The following is a 21,658-nucleotide window of genomic DNA, read 5'->3' as shown; positions in this document are numbered from 1 at the left end:
ATTTTTTGTTATTTTAGCTAAACCTATATATGTAAACTCATATGCTTTCAACATTTTGTAATCAATAACTGAAGGCCAAGTGCAACCTGCTACAAATGCATAATCTGCAGAACAGAGAGCCGTTATCCAGTGGAGAAGCGTGTCTGCATTTTTAAGAAGGGAGTGAATAAAGGAACAGTCCATACAGAGTGTCATTGGTTCTTCTCAGATTCTTCGGGGGAACCAGGACTAAGAATCTTAAAATTAGAAGCTGAAATGTGGACTCAGTTGTCTAACCTTAGGAACCAATATTTGAAAGCATTGTCCTCTTTGTCCTTCCCTAAAAGGCCAGTGTTTTAACAAGGTGTACTTTCCCTGTGCACTTTCCCATGTACATCTCACGCTGTATGTGGGTTGCAGATGGAGAGAGAAGGCAGCAGTCCTAAGAATGGCTTTCTTACCATGTGGCAGGTAATATTTGATAAAATGTCAGAAAATATTTTGTAATTTTCTGTGTACATTTCCGCATATATGGGCATCAATTAGCCAAATCATCACTCAAACCATTTGCCTAGTATAAATAGTGACCCTTTGCTTTAGTCTTTACATTGCCAGAATGTGACTGGCTCTGTACTGATACCCTTTCCCAGATTGTTTCCCATACTGTACTGATACCATTTCCCAGACTTGTATTGTGGGACAAGTCCCATTCCCTCTGGATTCCCAATTGCTAAGAAAATTGGGCCTTTTTCAATTAAAATGCCCATTGCAATAGAAACTAATTTAAAGTTTGCATCATATCTGAAGGCCATTCTGGATATGTGTTTCTTAATGCTGGTGTGGTTTGGATTTTTCCTGGCCAAGGGTTTGTTGTATTTTCCACATATCCTTGAAGTATTGGTATATGTTGGTTTTTATTTTTGTTTTTATTTTGTTTTGTGTTTTTGTGAGTCTTGAGCTGTTTGTCTCAAGAACTTTTACTCTTGGTAACTGTACACGAATGTGTTGTTTTAGTACACAGATCAGCACTAAATACACATTTAAGGCAACAGGAATTGTGTGAGTGCAGCTGAGTAAAGGATACCTGAAGTTAAACATCCTTGTACCTAATGTTTTCAAAAACAGCCACTGAAACTCCATTGGGAGTTTCAAAAACTCCCACTTGCAAGATATTTTTCCTGTTTTTCTGTCTTCTACAAGAGACGAAAAAGCACCAGTCTCTTAGAGCTACCACTTAGTTTATTATTCATATTCTACTTCAAACCAGAGAGAAGAGAGAATCTTCTCTAGATGAAAAAGGTTGCATTATGCATTCTGTCCAATAAAACATGGGACTTTATTATTGCTGTGTCATGGTTTGTTAGATGTAGTATAGCATATTAATGAGTTGCACCTATCTAAAAAATTGAAGACTTTTTTTTAAAAGGTCTTTATTGAAAATAACTCCATGATGAAAAAGACTTGCCAGACTGATTTGTATTTTGGTATTTCAGTTTATTTTTTACATTCTTACATTAATGTGCTTATCTAAAGCACACATTGGAAGGATAAAGAACTCTTTTATACTTGTACTGGCTACATTGCAAGAGATGGTATTTCGGTTCACAGGAACAAGTTACTCTGCAGCATAACATTTATTATTTGATCCTGCTAGTGTAGCTGCTGGTGAATATGACTATTCTGCTAAATAACACCTGTTCAGGGACCCTTATCTGGCCCTGAAGCAAAGTGTCCTGGCTTGGTCCTGTCTACACTACTACAACCACTTGTCCTTCAGGTCTTCTTTAGGTACCCCTGAGGCCCTCAGATATGATTGTTTCTGCATGCATGTGTGCTCAAAATGTTCGTAATAATACAAAAGTGCATTCCAGCTCACCAAAACAGTGTTTTTGCAGCTTGAAAATAAAAATATGATTGCATGCCTTGGGTTTGATATACTGACATGTTTGAGGGTACAAAAGCTGCTATTACAGTTTTGGAGAGCTGAGAAGGGTGGAGGGAGCCAAGTCTTGTCATTCTTATTCATACTGCCTTTTTGGGAATGGTTGTTAATGCCTCCAAATCTCAAATCTGAATCCAACACTTGTGGCAGAGCATGCTAGTTGGCACAGGACAAAATCATGCCATCAGGCTACTTACTAATTGAGCAGCACAGATGACCAGAGTATGAGTTTCCTCCATGATTCCTATTATTTAGAAGTGTAGATGTATGCTGAACAGCTCCTTGGCTTCCAGTGGCTAAAGAGAGCAGGATTCAGGTGTATGGTTATATAAATGCGTACATCCTGTTTGGTTTTCTACCTGACACCATGAACTTTGATTTAACTATTGCTAATTTCCACTGCTGACTGAATAGTCAAAGCTCCCATTTTGTCATGTTTAGCCCAGATAACTGAAAAAACACCCTTTATTTTTTTTTTATTATTTTTTTTTTTTTCGCATTGAGTTATGGGGTTGTGTGTGGTGTCATAGACATGTCCAAACTGTGATCCATGGCCTGGCAGGTCAGTTTGTCTTACCTGTATAAATTCCAGAAACATCCTTGTTAGAGAACCATCACACCTGTTCTCTTTGGCCAGACCCCACGGCCTCTCCTGTGAGGCTGAAGAGGACAGGGCTCCCTTGGCAGACAGAGAAGATGTCAAGTCAGAGAGGATTGGCATCGCTGAGGTACTGCAGTCAACACACACAACGCTATTTGTACTTCTTTGGAAAAGACTATGTCTTTCCCAAATTGCATACACTATTCAGGACTGGAATTAAGAGACTAAAAGAAAAATGAACAGTTAGCAAATGGGAAAAAAAGTCATCACTACTGTTACCACACTTAATTTCTGTAGAAAGACAGCTAAATTAAGTCTGACTTCTTGAGCAGCTCTTCATGCATGCAGCTCTTAATTTGGGATGAAGGAATGCACTTTGTGTGAACTCCATAGCCTTCTTTATTTTAATTATTACTTTTTTCTTTCTTTTTTTTTTCTTTTTTACATTTCTATTAATTTTTCTCCTGAATTCACAACACACTTCTGTTTCTTTCGTGGAACAATGTGAGCACTTTCCAGTGGCCAAAAATAATATGTCTAAATTCCAGTGGATTTCAACAAAAGACTGCACAGACCCATGGATAAAGTGTCTGCCTTATATTTCAAAGCACAGTGTTCAAATTTTGTAGATGCTTGTAGGTTTTGTTGGCTTTTTTTTTTTTTTTTAACAGGCCCAATTCTCAGTTTGTGTAAATCAGCAGAACTCCACTGATGCTAAGGGACCTATGCCAAGTTAGTATCTGGCTTCACAGATTTTTTTCGCTCTTTGTATTGTATTTAGTCTCCAGTACTCACCCACGAATAATTTGAAGTCTAAAACTAAGCGTGTTTTTCTTTTATTGTAAGTAAAACTATAGTCCAAGAATTTATGAAAATGACTAGGCTCTATGAGGGGAAGATTGTGGGCATAAAGGAATATTAAAGCTGGACTTCCCCCATGTGGACTTCTACTGAAGTCAATGGAAATGTTGACAGAGTAGAAAGTGAACAAAAGCGTATGGACATATTCACTTCGGTCTCTGTAAAGAAGAAGAAACAACAGTTTCCTTCCCTCCTTTGAACACAGACACAAGGCTGCTTGGAATTAGGAGGTAACAGCAATGCGAATTTTGCCATCAGTCTCAATGTATGTCCCTGAAGAGTAGCCTGAGGCCACATCAGAGTCCCAGATCTGCCTGTTCCCTATTTATTGACACACATGAGTTGCTTTCACTGCTGATCCTTTTTGCCATTCACATGCTTGGATTTAATGATTAAGTCCTTGTATTTAATGCTTGCATCTAATGATCCACAAGCAACCAATTGTTATGCATAGCCCTGTATATTCTGGGGGAGCCATTGGTAGGGCCTTACTACCAGGTTTGCTGACAGGGCAAACCACAAAAATAGATCTTGCTAAGACTCTCGCTCAAGCTTCACTATAGACACATCCAGTGAGACCAAGGTTTTACCCTTAATTGATTATGAAGCTCTGACATGCACATTCTCCACCAAGTAGGCCTATAACTAGCTTTGTTCACAATGAAGTGTTACTTCAGAAAAAACATCTGCCAGGTGCATACATTTTAACATGAGGGTTGACAAGTAGTGGAGTGAGTGGATGCGAGGGGTCTCCCTAGGAGTCTCCAGGAGTGTTTCTAGTTGAGCTGCCGTCATCTCAGCATTTTATTCATTTAAGCATTTCATCTCTACTCAAGTAGAAATGTAATGCAGAATTTTTCTGAGTAAGGATCACAAGGTTCCATGAAAACACAGAGGAGCAGGAAGGGCAGCAGTGCCCATGCCATCTGGGCAGCATATCCACTGAGTCTCTCTGTGTCCATCCTCCCAGAAGTCCCTCTAATAGCCCTCTCAGTAAATGTTACGTTTTTGATTCAAATGTTAATGGATTTATTGATTTTGCAATCGTTTTAGAAACCCTTTAAAAACATAAAAATAAAGAAATTAATAAATTTTATGTTCTACGATCAAACAGTTTTAGAAAGTGATCACTGTGCAGAAATATAAAGGAGAGGGTGGTTTCTGACTTGCCATGAAGAGTTATTCATTCTGGGTACAACCATAATCAGAACTCGACATGTAATTAAAATGGTGATCATTTTTTACTGTGGCTGTAAAAAATTAGGTTTTGTGTTACGTGATTCCAGCACGCTTACGGGAAGCATGAGATAAAGATGTGTAACAGTGGAAAACCTATATGACAATGTGTGGTATTGAAAAGACGATTTCTTGAATTCTCCTCATTTCTCTCCTTTGTTTCTCTGTCAGGGGGGTTGTGAGTTTGAATTTAGTCTTAGTATTCTATTCTTATATTTATCATATAAAACCTAGACCTGCATCTAAAAACTAGAACTGCATCTATTATTTCTGAAAAGATTATCATACATATTTCCATATTTCCATATATATTTCCAAACACAGTTTGACTGGTACTATATAGAATAGTGTCATTTTTCACATGGTTTATATTAGCTTAGCTCACATTTATCCAACTTCATGAAGAGATTCAGTTTGTTGTAGCTGGATTAAATTTAGTGAGTGCATAATCAAATAGCCATGAAACAAGGTATTTTAAGCCAAGAAATCCAAATTTGTGCTCATTTACCTCCTGTGGAAATCTAGGCGCTTTCATGAATAGAAGAGAGAGCAGAAATTGGCTTTGCATACTGTGGAAATCAGTCCACTGCTTTGGCCAATCCCTTTCCTCTAACTTAACATGGTTAAGGACACATGAGATTACAAGTTCAACCAAAATTCTGGCAATGGATTCACTGGCTGGCACCTTGCAAATTACCACTTAACAGAAGCCATGGTAAAGTTCACAACCCCCCAGCAAGCACCATACTTCTTGATCATTGCAGAATCATTGGGAAAAGGAAAGCGAGAGGATATGACAAAGTGAAGTCCCTCAGAGCCCTCTCTCTGCAGCAGCTGGACAGTGACAACGCAAAAAACCTCCAGATCAATGCTCCAGTGCTCCAGAAGTGGCGGTGAAGGCATGGAGGTTTTTCTCCCCTTGGGATGCGTACCATCCAAGTCCCCCATACTGCAAGTAGTCACAACAGGTAATAAAAGTAAAATGGAACCAATTAAAAAATGCTCTATCTGTAAGTCCAAAAATTATCAAAAGGGGAAAAAAATCACCTTTAAATACAATGACCACATTTCCTTCCTCTTCAGCTAGATGCATGTGATGTCATGGGACTTCCCAAATTCAGCTCTATGAAAGCCCCTCTGTGCAAGTGCTGCTCAGCCAGTCACTGCTGCTCTTTCAGAAGGGTTGGCAAAAAGGTGGAGGGAGAGTGGTTGCAATCTCCAGCATCATTTCGAGAGCTGCCTGGGAGTTTTGTGCCACGGTTTGTTGTCTTTCATTAAGGCCTATTTATGGGAAAGGACTGAATGTAATCTCCATTTGAAAAAGAAAAAATTCCCCCCCCCCCCCAATTTATTTTAACTTGCTGTAATATCCTGCTTTAGATTTCCAAAATAAAAGATTACTTTTGGTGGTTGTAAAAAGTCTTTCAAAACCTTTGGAGGTTTTGAAATCCAAGTGACTTCCTGTTTAAGTTAAAAACATCCAGAGAAGGAGCATTATCATAACAAACTACTTTCTTTGATCCAACCAAAGCATTTTTGATTCCTGGTCTGTTAACAATTTTCAAAAACTTTATTTTTTCTCCCTTCGTAGGAGAAGAAAATACTTTTAAACCTCAAAAATCAAATAAAAATGTTCCCTTACTACTGTAGTCACATCCTGAAAAGTCCTGAAAAAGGCCCCATTTAGCTGAGATTTCGCTCAGATTTCTAAGTACAAATAAAGAGAATACAGCCATTGTGCTGGACAGTCCATGAGGAGCTGTCTTTACTGGGAGGCACAGCAGGCTGCATTCCCATCTTTGGCCATCAATCACACCAGCAGCTCCCTGTACAAGGACTGAGATCATCCATGCCAAGCTCTCCCCCCTTCACCTCTGCATTCACGCAGTTAACCCTGACATTTAGCCCTGAAATATTAGCCATTTCCCTGTAGACACTGAGATATGTAAAGGGCCAGGACATCCATGTGCTCTGCCTACTGCAGGTGGCCATAAACAACCTGCTGGCTGTACACTGTGGTAGAAACTAATGCTCGAAGTCTGCAGATGTGTCTATCGGATTTGATGCTGGAAGGCTTGGTTTGGTCTTCAGTGCATTATATTGGAAAAGTGACTTTTGTTCTGCTCAGAAATGCTATGTGTTCCATTACCTTGTGGTATTTGTAGTATGTCATGAACTTTAGCAAGACAGAAGGAATGCAGTAAGCCAGATTTCACAACTGTTTCTTGGTTTTATGTTTGTTTATTTTTAATCTCTTTTATGTCTGAAATCTGTCCGGAACAAAACAAAGCACTTTCATCAGGCCAAGCCTTAAAAAAATACACTGGCACAGAAATATTCTTCTGCTGTTGGCGATTAATATGTATACTGTGTTCGTTTAGTGCCATCAAGTGACCAAAAATGTGAAACAGCACTTCTATTTCATGGTGGTTTGGTTTTTTTTTCTGATTTTTTTTTTTTTTTAATAAGGAAAGCTGACCTGTTCTCCTTTCAATAAAGGTACAGGGAATAGTTTCACAAAGTGTTACTTCCAGGGCTTTTCTCATAAGAATCTAAGAGTCAGCTTCAAAATTTCTTCCATACATTGACAAATCAAGGCCTCCTCTGTTTTCTCAGTTTATAAGGTTTGAAGAACTTCTGGCTGAAATCTTTGCTGTATATAATTCAGTAGGAGGTCTCAGCTATTTGAAAAGTCTCGATATTTTTTTATCCCATGGAGATATCCCGAGGCTCTGACACTGGCATTTTTAATTGAGGATATCATAAACTTGGTGAATAAACCCAGGTAATGCCCAAGTGAGAAACAGTCTGAGAAAACTGGTCTGCCAGAGCTTGGCTGCAGTCAAGAGCAGCACAGAGTGTGACTATAAACCACACTTGTTAGCTGATCAATAGTCCCCTGGTCAGAAATAACACCATAGACGATTCTGTAAAACTCTTTCCTTGACAGTTCACAGCACCTCTGCCTTTACAAATTCCTGTATCATGTGCAGACTGTTAGCACTTGCAGTTATAGCTACCAGTGAAATACAAGGAAGAACAAACCTTTGTGGTGCTGCTATTTCACAAGAGCCTGTGGTTTACAGTTGGATCTCTTTTGTGAAAAGCCTGCAAGAATTAAAAATTCAGCACATACTCCCTAGCTTTTACAGTGGTTTCATGTTTTCTAGGAGTGTCCTGAGTGCACTGTGTAATCAGTACTGAAATATTTACAAGCTATTTACATTCTAAATACATACTTAAATGTATGATAACTTCTTTTTTAACTTCTTCCTGCTTCGTTTCCCACTTTCCTATAAAGCTATAAAAAATTATAATTTAAAAACTATTTGCTTCTTCACAGAATATGTTTCTTCTATTTGCTTCTATTAAACTAACAACTATTTGCTTCAAAGCTAAGTTACATATCTGGAGACCTGTGCAGACAACACCAAGCTGAGTGGTTTAGTTGATACAACAGAAGGAAGGAATGCCATCCAAAGGGACCTGGACAAGCCAGAAAAGTGTGACATGTGAACCTAATGAGGTTCAACAAGGCCAAGTGCAAGGTGCTGCACCTGGGCTGGGGCAATCCCAGATACGAGCACAGACTGGGAGAACTCACTGAGAGCAGCCCTGAAGAGAAGGACTTGGGGGTTCTGGTGGATGAAAAGCTTGACATGAGCCAGCAGTGCGTGCTTGCAGCCCAGAAGGCCAACTGCATCCTGGGCTGCATCACCAGAGGACAGGCCAGCAGGGAGAGGGAGGTGACTGTGCCCCTCTGCTCTGCCCTTGTGAGGCCCCACCTGGAGTGCTGCATCCAGGTCTGGGGCCCCCAGCACAAGAAGGATGTGGGGCTGTTAGAGCGGGTCCAGAGGAGGGCCATGAACATGATCAGAAGGCTGGAGCACCTCTCCAGTGAGAGAAAGAAAGGCTGAAAGAGCTGAGAGTGTTCAGCCTGGAGAAGAAAAGGCTCCAGGGAAACCTCATTGCTGCCTTTCAATACTTAAAGGGGGCTTATAAAAAAGATTGAGAGACTTTTGACTCAGGCAGATAATGATAGGAAATGGGGAATGGCATTAAACCAAAAGAGAGTTGGTTTAGATTAGATATAAGGAGGAAATTCTTTACTCAGAGGGTGGTAAGGCACTGGCTCTGGTTGCCCAGAGAAGCTGTGGATGCCCCTTCCCTGGAGGTGTTCAAGGCCAGGTTGGAGGGGGCTTTGAGCAACCTGATCTAGTGGGTGGCATCCCTGCCCATGGCATGGGGGTTGGAACCATATGGTCTTTAAGGTCTCTTCCAACCCAAGCCATTCCGTGATTCCACAAAGAGCACAGCCAGAATCTGAGATGAGCCAGAGATACTCATATGCAAGCAGAAATTTAAAATAAAATAAAATGAAGAGATAAATTAATTTATACATCATCCCCGTATCACAAGAATTCAGATTCTGGAGGGGTTCAGATACACATGATTGAGAAGCAATGGTCAGCGTAGAGGAAAAGTTGAATGGCAATCAAATACTACCAGTAATTCCCAGGCAGAATTTTACCTTCTCATAATAACATCTCCCTTCTGCTAACGACATCCGCTTATGGTCTCATAACAATTTATACTTTGTATGCCTTGCTGTTTTTCTGGACTTTCTTATGGTCCAGTTGTCATCATCATCAATTACTGTAGCTCTGTTGTTGAAATGTATTTAATGTCATGGACAACAATATGCTGCTACATATCACACAAACACAACCAAAAGATGCTCCATTTCCCAAAGAATTGACTGTTTACTTAACATAAAGACATAAAAAATGTTTACAGTCCAAGGAAGGAAAATAATCAGTCAAAAACATCCAGTTCACATGTACAGCTGTCTGGAGAACATCCTACATGTTGGACACCTGTGGTAATAAACCATACTCTTAGCTTTATTTTTTCTTCTGTTCTCCTCTTCCCAAATCAACACCACCACTGCTTAAGTTGTAAACGAGAGTGCTGGATTCTTTTATGCCTGATCAGTAGTGATGCTGAGCACACAAGCTCCTTTGAAGCAATGGATTTCAGGCTCAAAACCTCAGAAAAGGAGTAGGTATCTTTTACATTACACTTTTTAAAATTCTTCTTAGTTACTTAAAGTATACTATTGAAACAGATGAACCCTTTAATCTCCCCCAAATGAAAAGTCAAACACTGTTTCAATGTCTAAACCATCTTTCAAACATGTTTTGAAAGAAGGGCTCAGATACCTTAAAGAGCTTCTTCATCAGCGGTCTTCCCCTTTAGGAATTAAAAATAATAACAATCATAATAATTCTTGGAAGGAGTACAGCACGAAGAGCTGTTCAATCTATTTCTTGCATATTGCTGAGTGATGTAGTCCTAAGTAGTTTCTCACACCTATTCTGTTCCAATTCTTTGAACAGAAGGCCATTGAAGTCAGGCTATTATAATGAGGCAGCAGTATCAAATACTGAATTTTTCTCTTTCAAATCATACCAAGTGGGAACTCTAAATGTGGTACTGTAAAAATTACCATATGCTTATGAGTACCAAGCAGAAGCCCTAGTTTGGTTTTGGAATTTTTTCAGAGCACACAAGAACCTAGAATTTCACCTCTGCTCCTGGATTAAAAGCAGTCCCCATGAAATATAAAAGACTGCTTCTCCTCTCCTTCTAACCGGTCAGCCGCTGGCAGTCCTGTTTCCACTACAACAAATGAAAGCACAGCCTTGCAAAGTAGCTGTAAGAACAGTGTGCTTTACGGCCAGTGAACTACCCCTTCACAGAGCTGCCTGGTGGACAGCCTGCCCAGGCACATCTGACCATCATAATTCAGGAGGTCATTGTGAATGCAGATCCCAGAGGAAGCAAAGCATTCTCCCTCGTGGTGGTGTCTGAGCCAAGAGTGGTGAATCACTCCTTAAGATCTACAGTAGAAATATGGGAGACTATCTCAGATTACAAGCTTAATTTATGGATATATTTATGGATATATTATATGGATATATAAAAAAATATATTTATGGATATATTTAGGGGAGAAATATCTACCGTTAGTTCCTGCACTACAATTATTTCCTGAAGAAATTCTGTTCTGAACAATCCCTCCAAATAGAAGTGCTGTATCCTTTAGTCACTTCTGCAGCTGCTCTGAAATAAAATATAACTCTGTTGACTGGTGACAGAGGAGACAGAAGTTTCCAGTCAAGAAAAAATCTGGTCTTGCATTCAGAAATACATCCACCGCACATGAGCATTACACATCATATAAAATGTGTCATGTTTTCTGGATGGGAATGCTGTTGAAGGAAGGGCTCTTAAATCTTCGTTGTGTGGTCTTCACAACGGGGTAAGAGGTCCGACTGCTTATTTAGGTTTTGTCTGAGCTGATCTTATTCACACCCCAGTTCATCACACAGTATTAGGTTTTAGACAGAACTTACGTTACCATAGGTTTGCTCTTTATCTTTGCTGAAGTGTGTTTGGATATATGGAAAGCAGGATACAATCAACCGATAATTTAAAATACATATCAAAGAAATATTACATGCCTGCATGTGTATCTGAAAATTAATCTAGATTCTGGATCCCTTTTACTGAATTTAACTGGAAGCATGAACGCTATTTTATCACAGCTTCTGCTGCTGCAGCAGGAATGGTGTTGGATACGGAGTAGCAGTAGTTGATTAATAAAGGGCCTAACATACCTAGGACTATTACCTATGGAAAAAAAAATAATATATATATATAGGTAGGCACTTAAAATATCCTTAGCCAAGATTTTGGAAAGTTTTCAGCTACAGCCTAACTAATCCAATTACATAGCTTTGCCTTGCATCTTGTTTTTTTCTTTTGCTTTCTTTTCCATCCCCTACATCTGAGCAAACCACTCCTGCCTGGGAAGGTGTTTCCGTGCAGAATGCTCAAGCTGTTGACCAAAAAAACAAGATTTATGACTTTAGCATTCGCAGAGTGGAATTTGAACTGCCCCTTGCCATAGGATTTCATACATACCACATACACACTCTTAACTGTACTGTCACATGCACTTGCTCACAACAGGAATAAAAAACAATGTATTCATTTGCAAACTGATGTTCTGCCAACAAATCAACTTTGCCCATACAAAAAATGGGAAAACCCAGCAATATCGTAAGTTTCTTTCTACACTGTAAGCATATTTAAGTGACCTATTATGATGGGAGATACAGTGAAAATCAGACTTTAATCTGAAAGGTTCCATTTTTAAATACTACTTTTGCATAATGTGTCTGTGTTGAATAGATGCTCCCCACGCTCCTAGACTTTTCTGGTTGTCTCACCATCACTATCCATATTCATTTTCATTCCTGCTATTTGAAATACAGCTCCATTGTCTTGCGGACTGTGTGTCTATGCCTGTATGTTACAAGGTTACTGGAAGGCTTAAAATAGAGGTTAAACAGGGAAATGACTCAACCACTCATCTATTTTTCAAACTATCATCTGAGATATTTAGTATTTCTAGATCAGATCAGAGTAACTTCTACAAATCTAATGACGTGATTTATAGATGTTGGAGGGGAGCAAAGTCATCACTTCATGAAGTACCCGGGCACTAAGGTTGTGAGGAGGGATCTTATTTGATGAACATAATCCACATTTTTTCCTGGTATAGTTATATATTATTCTAAACCTATTTTAATAGAGTAAATATACTCACATTAAAGTTTTGCCATTGGTATTTAAATTTTACATGCCTTTAAAGAAACTTAATTAGCACTGAGTGCTGCATACCCCACCAGTGCAGATATATAAATGTGTACTGGATTATTTTGGGATAAGAATACACCATGCACTATTTTACGAGTCCTCTTCAGGACACTTCCATAGTGAGACTGTAGGGATCTGCCTGTATGCAGACAGCAGAGGCTGAGCAGCACATGCAAGATGTCCACCTTCCTAGGCGTTTAGTAAGCAGTTTCATGACCACCCAACAGGGAAATCAGGATATGGCCTGAGATTTGGGCATCACTCTTAGGCTGTCATACCTTCAGTGCTAGGCACATAATAATACGATTAAGCAGTAATTCACCTCACTCTGAGACTTCCAGTTTAAGCTTCAACAACAAGAAAAGTCAAAATGCCTCTCCAAATTTCACCTCTGACCATAGCAGACATCTGCAGCTCAAAGCAATTGAAGACTTTGGTGACAACATACCTCTTGTATTACCTAAAATGCCTCTGCAATTGTTTTAAGAGATGCCTGCACTCTCTGACAACTATCCTTTAATGATATGTGCTTGTCTATAAAGGTGCCACTTTATGTTTGACTACATCAGCCACTTTATAGCCCATAAACAGGCTGAACTGACCAAACCAGAGGCTGGGAATGCAGCTCTGAAATTCTCTGTGGCTCAAACTGCGATAAAGAGCTCCTAGCAATTTTAGTGAAAGCATACAGAGACCTAAAGGAGACTACCTTTCAGTGAGCACTAAAATCATAGAATCATAAAATGGCTTGGGTTGGAAGGGACCTTAAAGGACATCTAGTTCCAACAGTTGTTTCTCTGGACAACCCTTTGCAATGCCTCACTACCCTCTGAATACTTTCTTCCTTATATCTAATCTAAACCTATCCTCATTTTTAGTTTAAAACCATTCACCCTTGTCCTATCACTACACCCTCTGACAATGAGTCCCTCCCCAGCTTTCCTGTGGGCCTCCTGTAGGTACTCGAAGGCCGCCATAAGGTCTCCCAGAGCCTTCTCTTCTCCAGGCTTAACACCCCCAGCGCTCTCAGCTTTTCTTCATAGGAGAGGTGCTCCAGCCCTTTGATCATCCTCACAGCCCTCCTCTGTACTTGGTCTAACAGTCCCCAGAGCTGAACACAGCACTCGAGGTGGGGCCTCACAAGAGCAGAGCAGAAGGAGAGGATCGCCTCCCTCAGCCTGCTGGTCATGCTTCTTTTGATGCACCCCAGGATACTGCTGGCTTTCTGGACTGCAAGCACACACTGCTGGCTCATGTTGAGCTTCTCATTAACTCCCTCAAGACCTTCTCCTCAGGGCTGTTCTCACTCCATTCTCTTCCCAGACTGTATTTGTGCTTGGGATTGCCCTGACCCAGATGCAGGACCTTGCACTTGGCCTTGTTGAACCTCATGAGGTTCACACAGGCCCGCCTCATCCAGGTCCCTCTGGATGGCATCCCTTCCCTCCTGTGTGTTGTCTGTACCACTCAACTTGGTGTCACTGGCAAACTTGCTGAGGGTGCACTCAATCCCACTGACCATGATGTTAAAGATGTTAACAAAGATGTTAAACAGCACTGGTCCCAATACTAACCCCAGAGGAACACCACCCGTTATTGATCTCTACCTCGATGTTGATCTGTTGACTGCAATTCTTTGAGTGAGACCATCCAACCAATTCCTTACTTCCATGTCTCTCCAATTTAGAGACAAGGATATCATGGGGGACAGTGTCAAATGCTTTGCAGAAGTCTGGATAGAGGATGTCAGTAAAATCAAAACCATTTAGTCAAGTACTCCGTTTAATCATTGCTGTCATTCAGAGGGATTTCACAAGAAACCTTACTTTTGTATGAAATCATCAATTTAAATTGTTGTGTAAAATATTTGTGCAAAATTCTCTCTTCCTTATCTTCACTTTTTTTAAAATAGAACAGCTTTAAATGACTATAAAGATATGCCTATAGGATTGTTTTGCTACAAGTAAAATGGTAAATTATGCATTTGTTGATTGACAATATCGGTTTAATTAAAATTGATTTTAAATCAGTTAAACACTTGCAAATTTCTTTGTGTACACACAACTAGCTTAAAAAAAACTTGGCAGAATTTAGTACAAAGAAGCCGATTACAAACTAGTTTAAATGTGTTCACATTGGAGCTTGCAATGGTATGATCAGGGTAAATTTTACATGATTATTTTCAAATTAGTGGAATTTCTGCATGTACCTCGAAGTGATCATTCAGATCAGGACAACAGTTAAGCCATGGCACATCTAATTATTGTTGCTGCCGATGTTGTTGATTCTATTATTGTTACTGTGGTAGAAGCAAGATTTACCAGTTAGAGACATGTTAGTCTAGGCTGTGAGTACACATACAATGAAAAGATAGCATATACCACAAAGAATTTTGAGCAAGCATCTGCTTTACAGGATTCCACCTCCCCTAAACTCTTACTGAAAGTACAAGTATTTGTTTGCACCTTTTCAAAAAAGCTAACTTTACAAAATGGCAAACTTATTTTAAATAGTTTAAATGTCATTGCAAAACAGTGAGGGGTGACTGTTTTTTCCATGAAAAATGTGCTTCTGTTTTCTCACCAGTTCTAGCAATAAGAGAGCATTCTTTACAAATTCTGCTTTTCATTAACATTTCAGGGATCGGCCATTACCATACACTACAGCATAAATATAGTACTGGATGCATCCTTGAAATGCACTCGGGAAGCCTTTTATGATCCCAGTCGTTCAGTGGGAATTTCACTGACTTCAGCAGATGAGCTTAAGCCTCTCCTGAACATGTCTGAAAACTCTCCATAGAACAGAATGGATTGACATGGAATATCTGAATGCTGTATTTCATGAAGCTTTTTTAGGTACTTGAAGGACAAAGCTTTACTGATAAATATCCTCCAGAAGCCTACTATTGTAGAAACTTTCCCTAATAAAACTGCTGGCACAGTACGTATAATACTACACCTAATATATGACTCCCATATGCACAATAATACTGGCTGATGTACATTCATATGTTCTCCCCAGTCCTGAAAGAAAAAATTGTGTATGCCTTCAAGTTTGTGCTGTTACATAGACATTGACTAAACTGAGCCCTTTATTTATTTAAGATGGAAGTAAGTTGTGAAAACATAATAATAGTAGGTCTTGTCATTCTGCTGCTTTCAATTATTTGCCCTCCACCAGTTTCTTCAGGACAAGGAAAATGAGCAGCGGTATTCACCTGGGAATACAAGGGATGACAAGGACATCAATAGCATGATGCTGACATGACACAAGTCTAGAATAGAGGAAGCTAGCCAGAATAACAGGATTATAGCAGCACATTGATAGAAGAAAACTAACACCTCTATGATGGAGAACTGGGCATTAGCTACTCTGTTACAAATACAGGGGTTAACAGCACAGAACTGTGTATGGTTTGACAGCGGGTCTCAATGACATGACCATGGCATATTGTTCCTTAAATATATTTCTTCCATATTGAGAAGAGAGGTGTCAATTCAACAAAGGCAGGAAAGAGCATCTGAGGACACTGACTAACATATGCAGGGAGGTGAGCTTTTAACAACTTGAGAGAGAGACTTCGAAAAAGAGACCTGCCACAAAGAGCCAGAAATAAGAAATCTTAGAGAGGAGGACAGAAGAAAGAAATGACTAAGCATTAAGAGAGGAAAGAAAATCATGAAAGACATGTAGGGATATTTGAAGTCAAATGTCAGGGATCTAACGAACTTGTGGAAATAATATGGTTTTAGTATCATCGGAGATACGGTGGCACACTTCAACAATAGCTGTATAAGAATGCAGCTTGCTAAGGAAAATGGGCAGAGGAAAGCAAGAATAGGTGCTTCATTTTGTATCAAATCCAGGAAGAGAGAGATTGTATCTTGGTGAAAATGAAAAGGCAGAAGTAGCAGTATGTCACCACTGGGGTCTACTTTTCATAGCTCTCTTAAAAAGAAGGAAGTTCATGCTTTTTTTCTGACTTATTCTGAGCAACAGAGGTATACAAAAAAACTCACCCTTGAGATAACAGTGGATTTCAACTACTTGAAAATGAGAAAAATGACATAACCAGGGCAAAAAAGGTCCATGAAGTTCTTGTTATGTTTTAGGGATGATCTTTCGCTTCAAGGGACAGAAGTTAAAGAGGCATTACTAACTTGAATTTCATGACAAGTAGGGTAGAATTCATTTTGACTTTAAAGGGAGAAGGTAAACCGGGTGAAAGCAATCATGGAATATTTTTAGCAAAATAGGCTTCTCTATTCTAAGAAGAGGAAGAAAAAGCACACTGCCACTGCCAAGAAATGCAAACTGCCACAGATTGCATTGTTATGTAGAAATAGTTAATAGTTTAATCAAGCTAATCTGGGTACTAAAAGCAGGTTCATCATAACAGCATGCTATCCTATATGAGTTATTTAACCTCCCTTCTATATTGTCTAGCCTGTGCTCGGTCATTTAAAGCTAACCTAGATTTTCTACAGAGAACAATACACTCATTTTTAATTAAACATACAATAGCAAGCTATCTTGATGTGAACAAAAGGAAGTGTAGAAAGCTTAAGTATACTGTGTTAAAGTTACATTAGGAGTCCTTCAAGGATTTGGAAAAAAAAAGAAAAAGGCCACAATAAAGGGACATAACTGAAGAGTAACCTAAAAGAATAGGAATAAAAGAATAAAATCACAAAGCCTACAGTACAAAATGAGTGACAGGCAAAAAGGGATAGAAATTGCAACAAGGAAATATGCCCAGATAATTAGTTAAATTTCTTACAAATAATTTAGAGAAGGAATGAATTAAAAACTATCTAGATGATATGGGTTTGAGTTAACAGAGCCTGAAGAATTTGGTTTAATAATATGTCAAAAGTAATCTCTGAATTGCTAAGACTATGCAGGTTCCAGGAGACAAGAAAACGGTAGAATGTGTCTATCTAAGGTAAGCAGGTCCACAACTATCTTTTCTAATTTTAATCCTGATATTCCAGAAAAATTGTTTTATAAAGAGGTTAACACGGGTTTGTCAAGAACAAATAATTTCACATTAATCCAATGCCCTTTTTTACAATCAATTTAACTGATTCAGTAGAAAAACAGGTATCATAGACCTTGAGTTTACTGTAGTTTGGAGACTGTCCCATGACAGTTTTATTAAAACAAAAAGCAAAGGAAATACAGTTTTCATGAAATTACAACCAACTGGCATGCTGCTTGCAAAAAACAAACCTGAAGAGCATATTCAGGGACATCCTATAAGGGTATGTTGTCATTTCTGTTCTATTCAATATTTCCTTTAATGATCTTCAAGATGTAACAGAATATAGGTATATATTAAAATAAATAAATAAATAAATGTTTTTCACCAACCTGGGAGCTACAAGGCAGAGTCAGAGTTTAAAACTATTTCTATTACCTGGATAAGTATCTAAAGTTAGAAGGAGGGCTAAGGCAAAATGTTACAACTGAGAAAAACTCAAATGCACAGACTAAAATGGGGAGAAGTAGGTGGCAGTAGATGAGAAAAGGTTCTCAGCAGAAGTAATGCTGTCAGAAGAAAAGCAAATTATTTCTGGGATGTATTTATAGAAGTTCCTCTTTTGCCTAATACATAGGGTGTAATTCTTACACTCTAGTTGGTGTTAGTCCTCAGCTGAAGTGCTCTAAGGGGCCTTACACCTTAAGATAAATGCAAAAACCATACTGGAAAGAGACTAGAGAAAAACAGTTAAGAATAAATCATTTAACGAATGTAGTCTGGGAGGAAAATGAACAAAATTGTGTAGTCTGTGTGAAGATGATATACATATCTACACATACAAAACACTTGTATAAATAATTATGTATATATATTCACCCACAGATTCATAAAAACATACGTGAACAATATAAAAATACTGTCCGTTTCCATTTTGAGTTTGACAGAAAGGACTGCAGTAAAAGAATAAAGTGGGATACAAGGCAAATACAGTTTCATAAATGCAGTTAAATATTGCTGCAATCTACATAGCAGTGTTGTAGATTTCCTTCCAATAGGTGTTTTTATAAATCAAAATATCTATTTATGAATGATACCACTTTTCAAACCATGATGCACAGCCTCTTTAGATTCTGTCAACTACTCCTAAGACGTCCCTGAAAGACAAATGGCAAAAGTAAACCTATTCTTAGCATACAGAGCATACAATATTCTCATATTCATGTTTACGGGTCCACAAATTGAAACTGAGTAACACTGATCAACATATATCTGAATCAGCCTCAGTGCAGAGATTAGATCAGACAGACTCGAGGCCTACAAGCCTATAATTCTTTTTATTCCTACGTGAAAAATCACATTCCCTGCATGACTCAATTTTTTTTTTCTTTTTTATTTTTTTACTTATAAAAATGCAAACAACAGTGTTTTCCTACCTCGCATGAAACCGTGTCAGCGCACACGTTACGGATTGTTCAGATGCAGCTGCAGTGACACAGACTAAAGCGTGCGGGTTTTATTTACCTGTTCCTCCCACTGAGGTTTTTCAGGTTTTAAACCCGTGACAGGATGGTACCTCCATTCCTGCTCTGAATGCACCCCGTGGAGAGGGACAACCCCGGCCTATTCCCCCCGACACCAGTTTGGGCACAGGCCCTGCTGCAGGCCCTGCTGCGAGCCGGGGACGTGGGTTGCTCCTCTGTACCTGCGGCGATAAAAAAACAACACAGCTGAAGTTTTAAGGAAGGAATGAGAAGGGGAAGGGGAAAAGGAAGGAAGCTTAGGGAAGGCACCCCTGCGTCCCGCCGGGCCGGCCCTGCTCTCCCCGCCTCCCTGAGGCGCGGCCTGGCCCGGCCTGCTGCGACAGCGGCGGCGGCGGCGGGGAGGCCGGGCGGCTCCATGGCTTTCATCCGCAGGCGGCGGCTGGAGCGGGAGCTTTACTCCAAGGAGAGGTGAGAGTGCCGGACCTGGACCCCTCGGGCGAGAGGGTCCGAGGGTGCCGGGGGTCCCCGGCCCCGGGGGATGAAGGGGCGGCAGGCGCCGTGCCCGCCTGTGCCCTCGCTGCAGTCGGGTCGGTGCTGGGTGCCTGCAGTCAGGGCTGGAAAGGTGCCGGGCAAAGCTGGGGAAATGGAGATAAATTAAGCTCGCTCGGCTTAAACTGCGTGGAAGCAGCGCGTGGAAGCTCCATTTCGGCTGTTTTCGGTTGTGTTGGTGGTGAGGCACAGCGCTGTTTCTCTATAGAAGCTGTTTGTTATTTTTCTGAACATTACGATTGGCGGCGTATCGTCAGTCCTTCAATTACAGACTCTCTGACAGCTCCTTAAAGCGCTAAATGCAACTACCCCCCTCCTGCTCTCAGACTGCATTTCGTATTCCTGTGGCTGACCGTATGAGAAAGGCTTACCTTGCGCCCGGCCAGAATTTGCTCTCTTATTTTTAGCTTGTGTCACAGTTTCTTTTATGTGGCTTATCTACATCTGGCTTGTCAGAAAGTTTCAAAACCCTTCATAACCTTCATATTGCCGTGTAGGAGGTCTCTGCAAGGTAAGAGCACGGCACTGGGATGCCCCCCAGGTGCCTCCTGTTGCAGGATTTGCAGGGTCCGCAGCTCCAGGGCCCCCGTGGACACCGAGCAGGGCCTGCGTGAGCCCTGAGCAAATTCCTGACGCTGGCTGCACAGTGCTGTTTATTGTTGGGGAGAAAAACATGTGACAAAGAGTTTGGCTCACTTTGCCCATATACATTCTGATTCATAGGTATTCAGCTGATGAAGCTACTACAGCTTTTGAAACGTTTCCAAAGGCCAAACGTATTCTGGACCCCTTTTTGCTTTCTTTTGCTTTCTTTTCCTTCCTGCTTTTGGGGGCTACTATGGTTTCGGTTAACTGTGAGGGTGATGGAGGGAGAATGGACAAGCTCCTTTGGAGGAGGAGAAGGATTTTTAATTGTGAAGTAAAATATCTTCACTGTAGGAAAAGCTAGAAGTATGACTATAATAGCTCTGTTCAGGTTTTAACATAACTTGTCTCCCCTTTTTTGAGAAGCTGAGGAAGAGGCCACGACTCATCAGATTTGCTCTAAGATCCAAGTGGTATAAAGTCTCTCCTAAAAGCCCTGACAACAAAACCAACTTATCAGTGGCTGTCAGCAATACTGATCTGCAGTTAATGAAAGTTCCTTGGAAGCATTTAGGATCTTGTATCTTACCGTTTGCAGTTTGAGAACATCATGAAAGATCAATTTTGTCATCATTTTCACTTGCAGCTTTTCCCATCTAAATATCTGCAAACTCATTTCTTCCCCTTGCCTAACTTGACGTATGTGTAAAATAAGAGTAAATTTGTATATATGAAATCAGGTGCGTGTGTGTGTATCGTGCCTTTTCCCCTCTCTCTCTTCCTGTGCCTTTCTGAAGAAAAAAAAAAATATAAAAAAAAAATCATAAAACATTTCTTAAGCACTTTATTTTGGCTTTGAAATATCAAATCCTGTCTTTTGTTTTCCTTAAAGGCACTCCTGCCTTAAAACAGCACAAAACAGCTGTTTATTTTGCCTAATAGAAATGACATCCTCTGGGAGTTTTTCTTCTAGCTTTCTTGCTGGGTAATTGGTACAGGGACAATAGCTCATACTTCTCTAATCTTAAGTAATCTTGCTGTAGTTATTTCCGAGTGAGATGACCAGGCCTTTCTGAAATCTTGTGGTAATTGTGTTTCATGTGTGGGCTTGTTTGTTTCTGTTTGTTTGTTTTTATATAAAGCAATGAACAAATATGCAAGCTATGAAAGTTCTGGTTGAGAGCACAGTGAAACAGTAGGTAAAAAGTTAATCTTCTTATATAGTTGCTCGGGGGGGGGGGGGGAGGAAGGAAGATCAGTTCTAAGTGATCAGGAAAAAATCCCAAACTAATTACTTGGACTGATTTAATATCTGATTATGTAAGTCTACTGTTCTTACCATGCTATTTTCTAGAAGAAAAGAAGATCATTCCAAAATGTCCTGTGTTCATACACTGAGAACAAAGAATGGGCTTTACTTTATTTTTTATTCAACAAGGCAATCTACCTAATGAGGTTGAGTTAATTTTGGCAGGATTTTTAACTTCAAATGTACCTGTATTCCTAGACTTGTATTTTCACTTTTCCTAGGTGTTCAGAGCGAAGAAAGATACTATGTTTTCTTCTAATTAATGCAGTGTTGCGTGCATGATTACTCAATTTAATCTGTAAAAATACTCAACATGCATTAGTAGGAATCTTTTTTTTTTTAATAATTATTTTAGTTACCAAACTTCAAATTAAATGATGTGGCAATTTGGTAAGGTTGT

The 21,658-nt window shown here is 39.8% G+C and overlaps 1 protein-coding gene across 1 annotated transcript in view; it reads left to right on the top strand.

Moving 5' to 3' along the window:
- Positions 1-19,067: 19,067 nt before the first annotated feature.
- NSMAF (neutral sphingomyelinase activation associated factor) overlaps positions 19,068-21,658 on the top strand; it is a 37,475-nt gene continuing 34,884 nt past the window's right edge. The window contains exon 1 of the mRNA XM_035316287.1: positions 19,068-19,283. Within this exon, the coding sequence (XP_035172178.1) occupies positions 19,081-19,283 (203 nt within the window). The 5' untranslated portion in view covers positions 19,068-19,080. The remainder of the gene's footprint in view (positions 19,284-21,658) is intronic.

The sequence above is a fragment of the Oxyura jamaicensis genome, chromosome 2 (assembly GCF_011077185.1).
Source record: "Oxyura jamaicensis isolate SHBP4307 breed ruddy duck chromosome 2, BPBGC_Ojam_1.0, whole genome shotgun sequence".
NCBI classification, from domain to species: domain Eukaryota; kingdom Metazoa; phylum Chordata; class Aves; order Anseriformes; family Anatidae; genus Oxyura; species Oxyura jamaicensis.
This window is presented reverse-complemented; position numbering and strand designations above follow the sequence as displayed.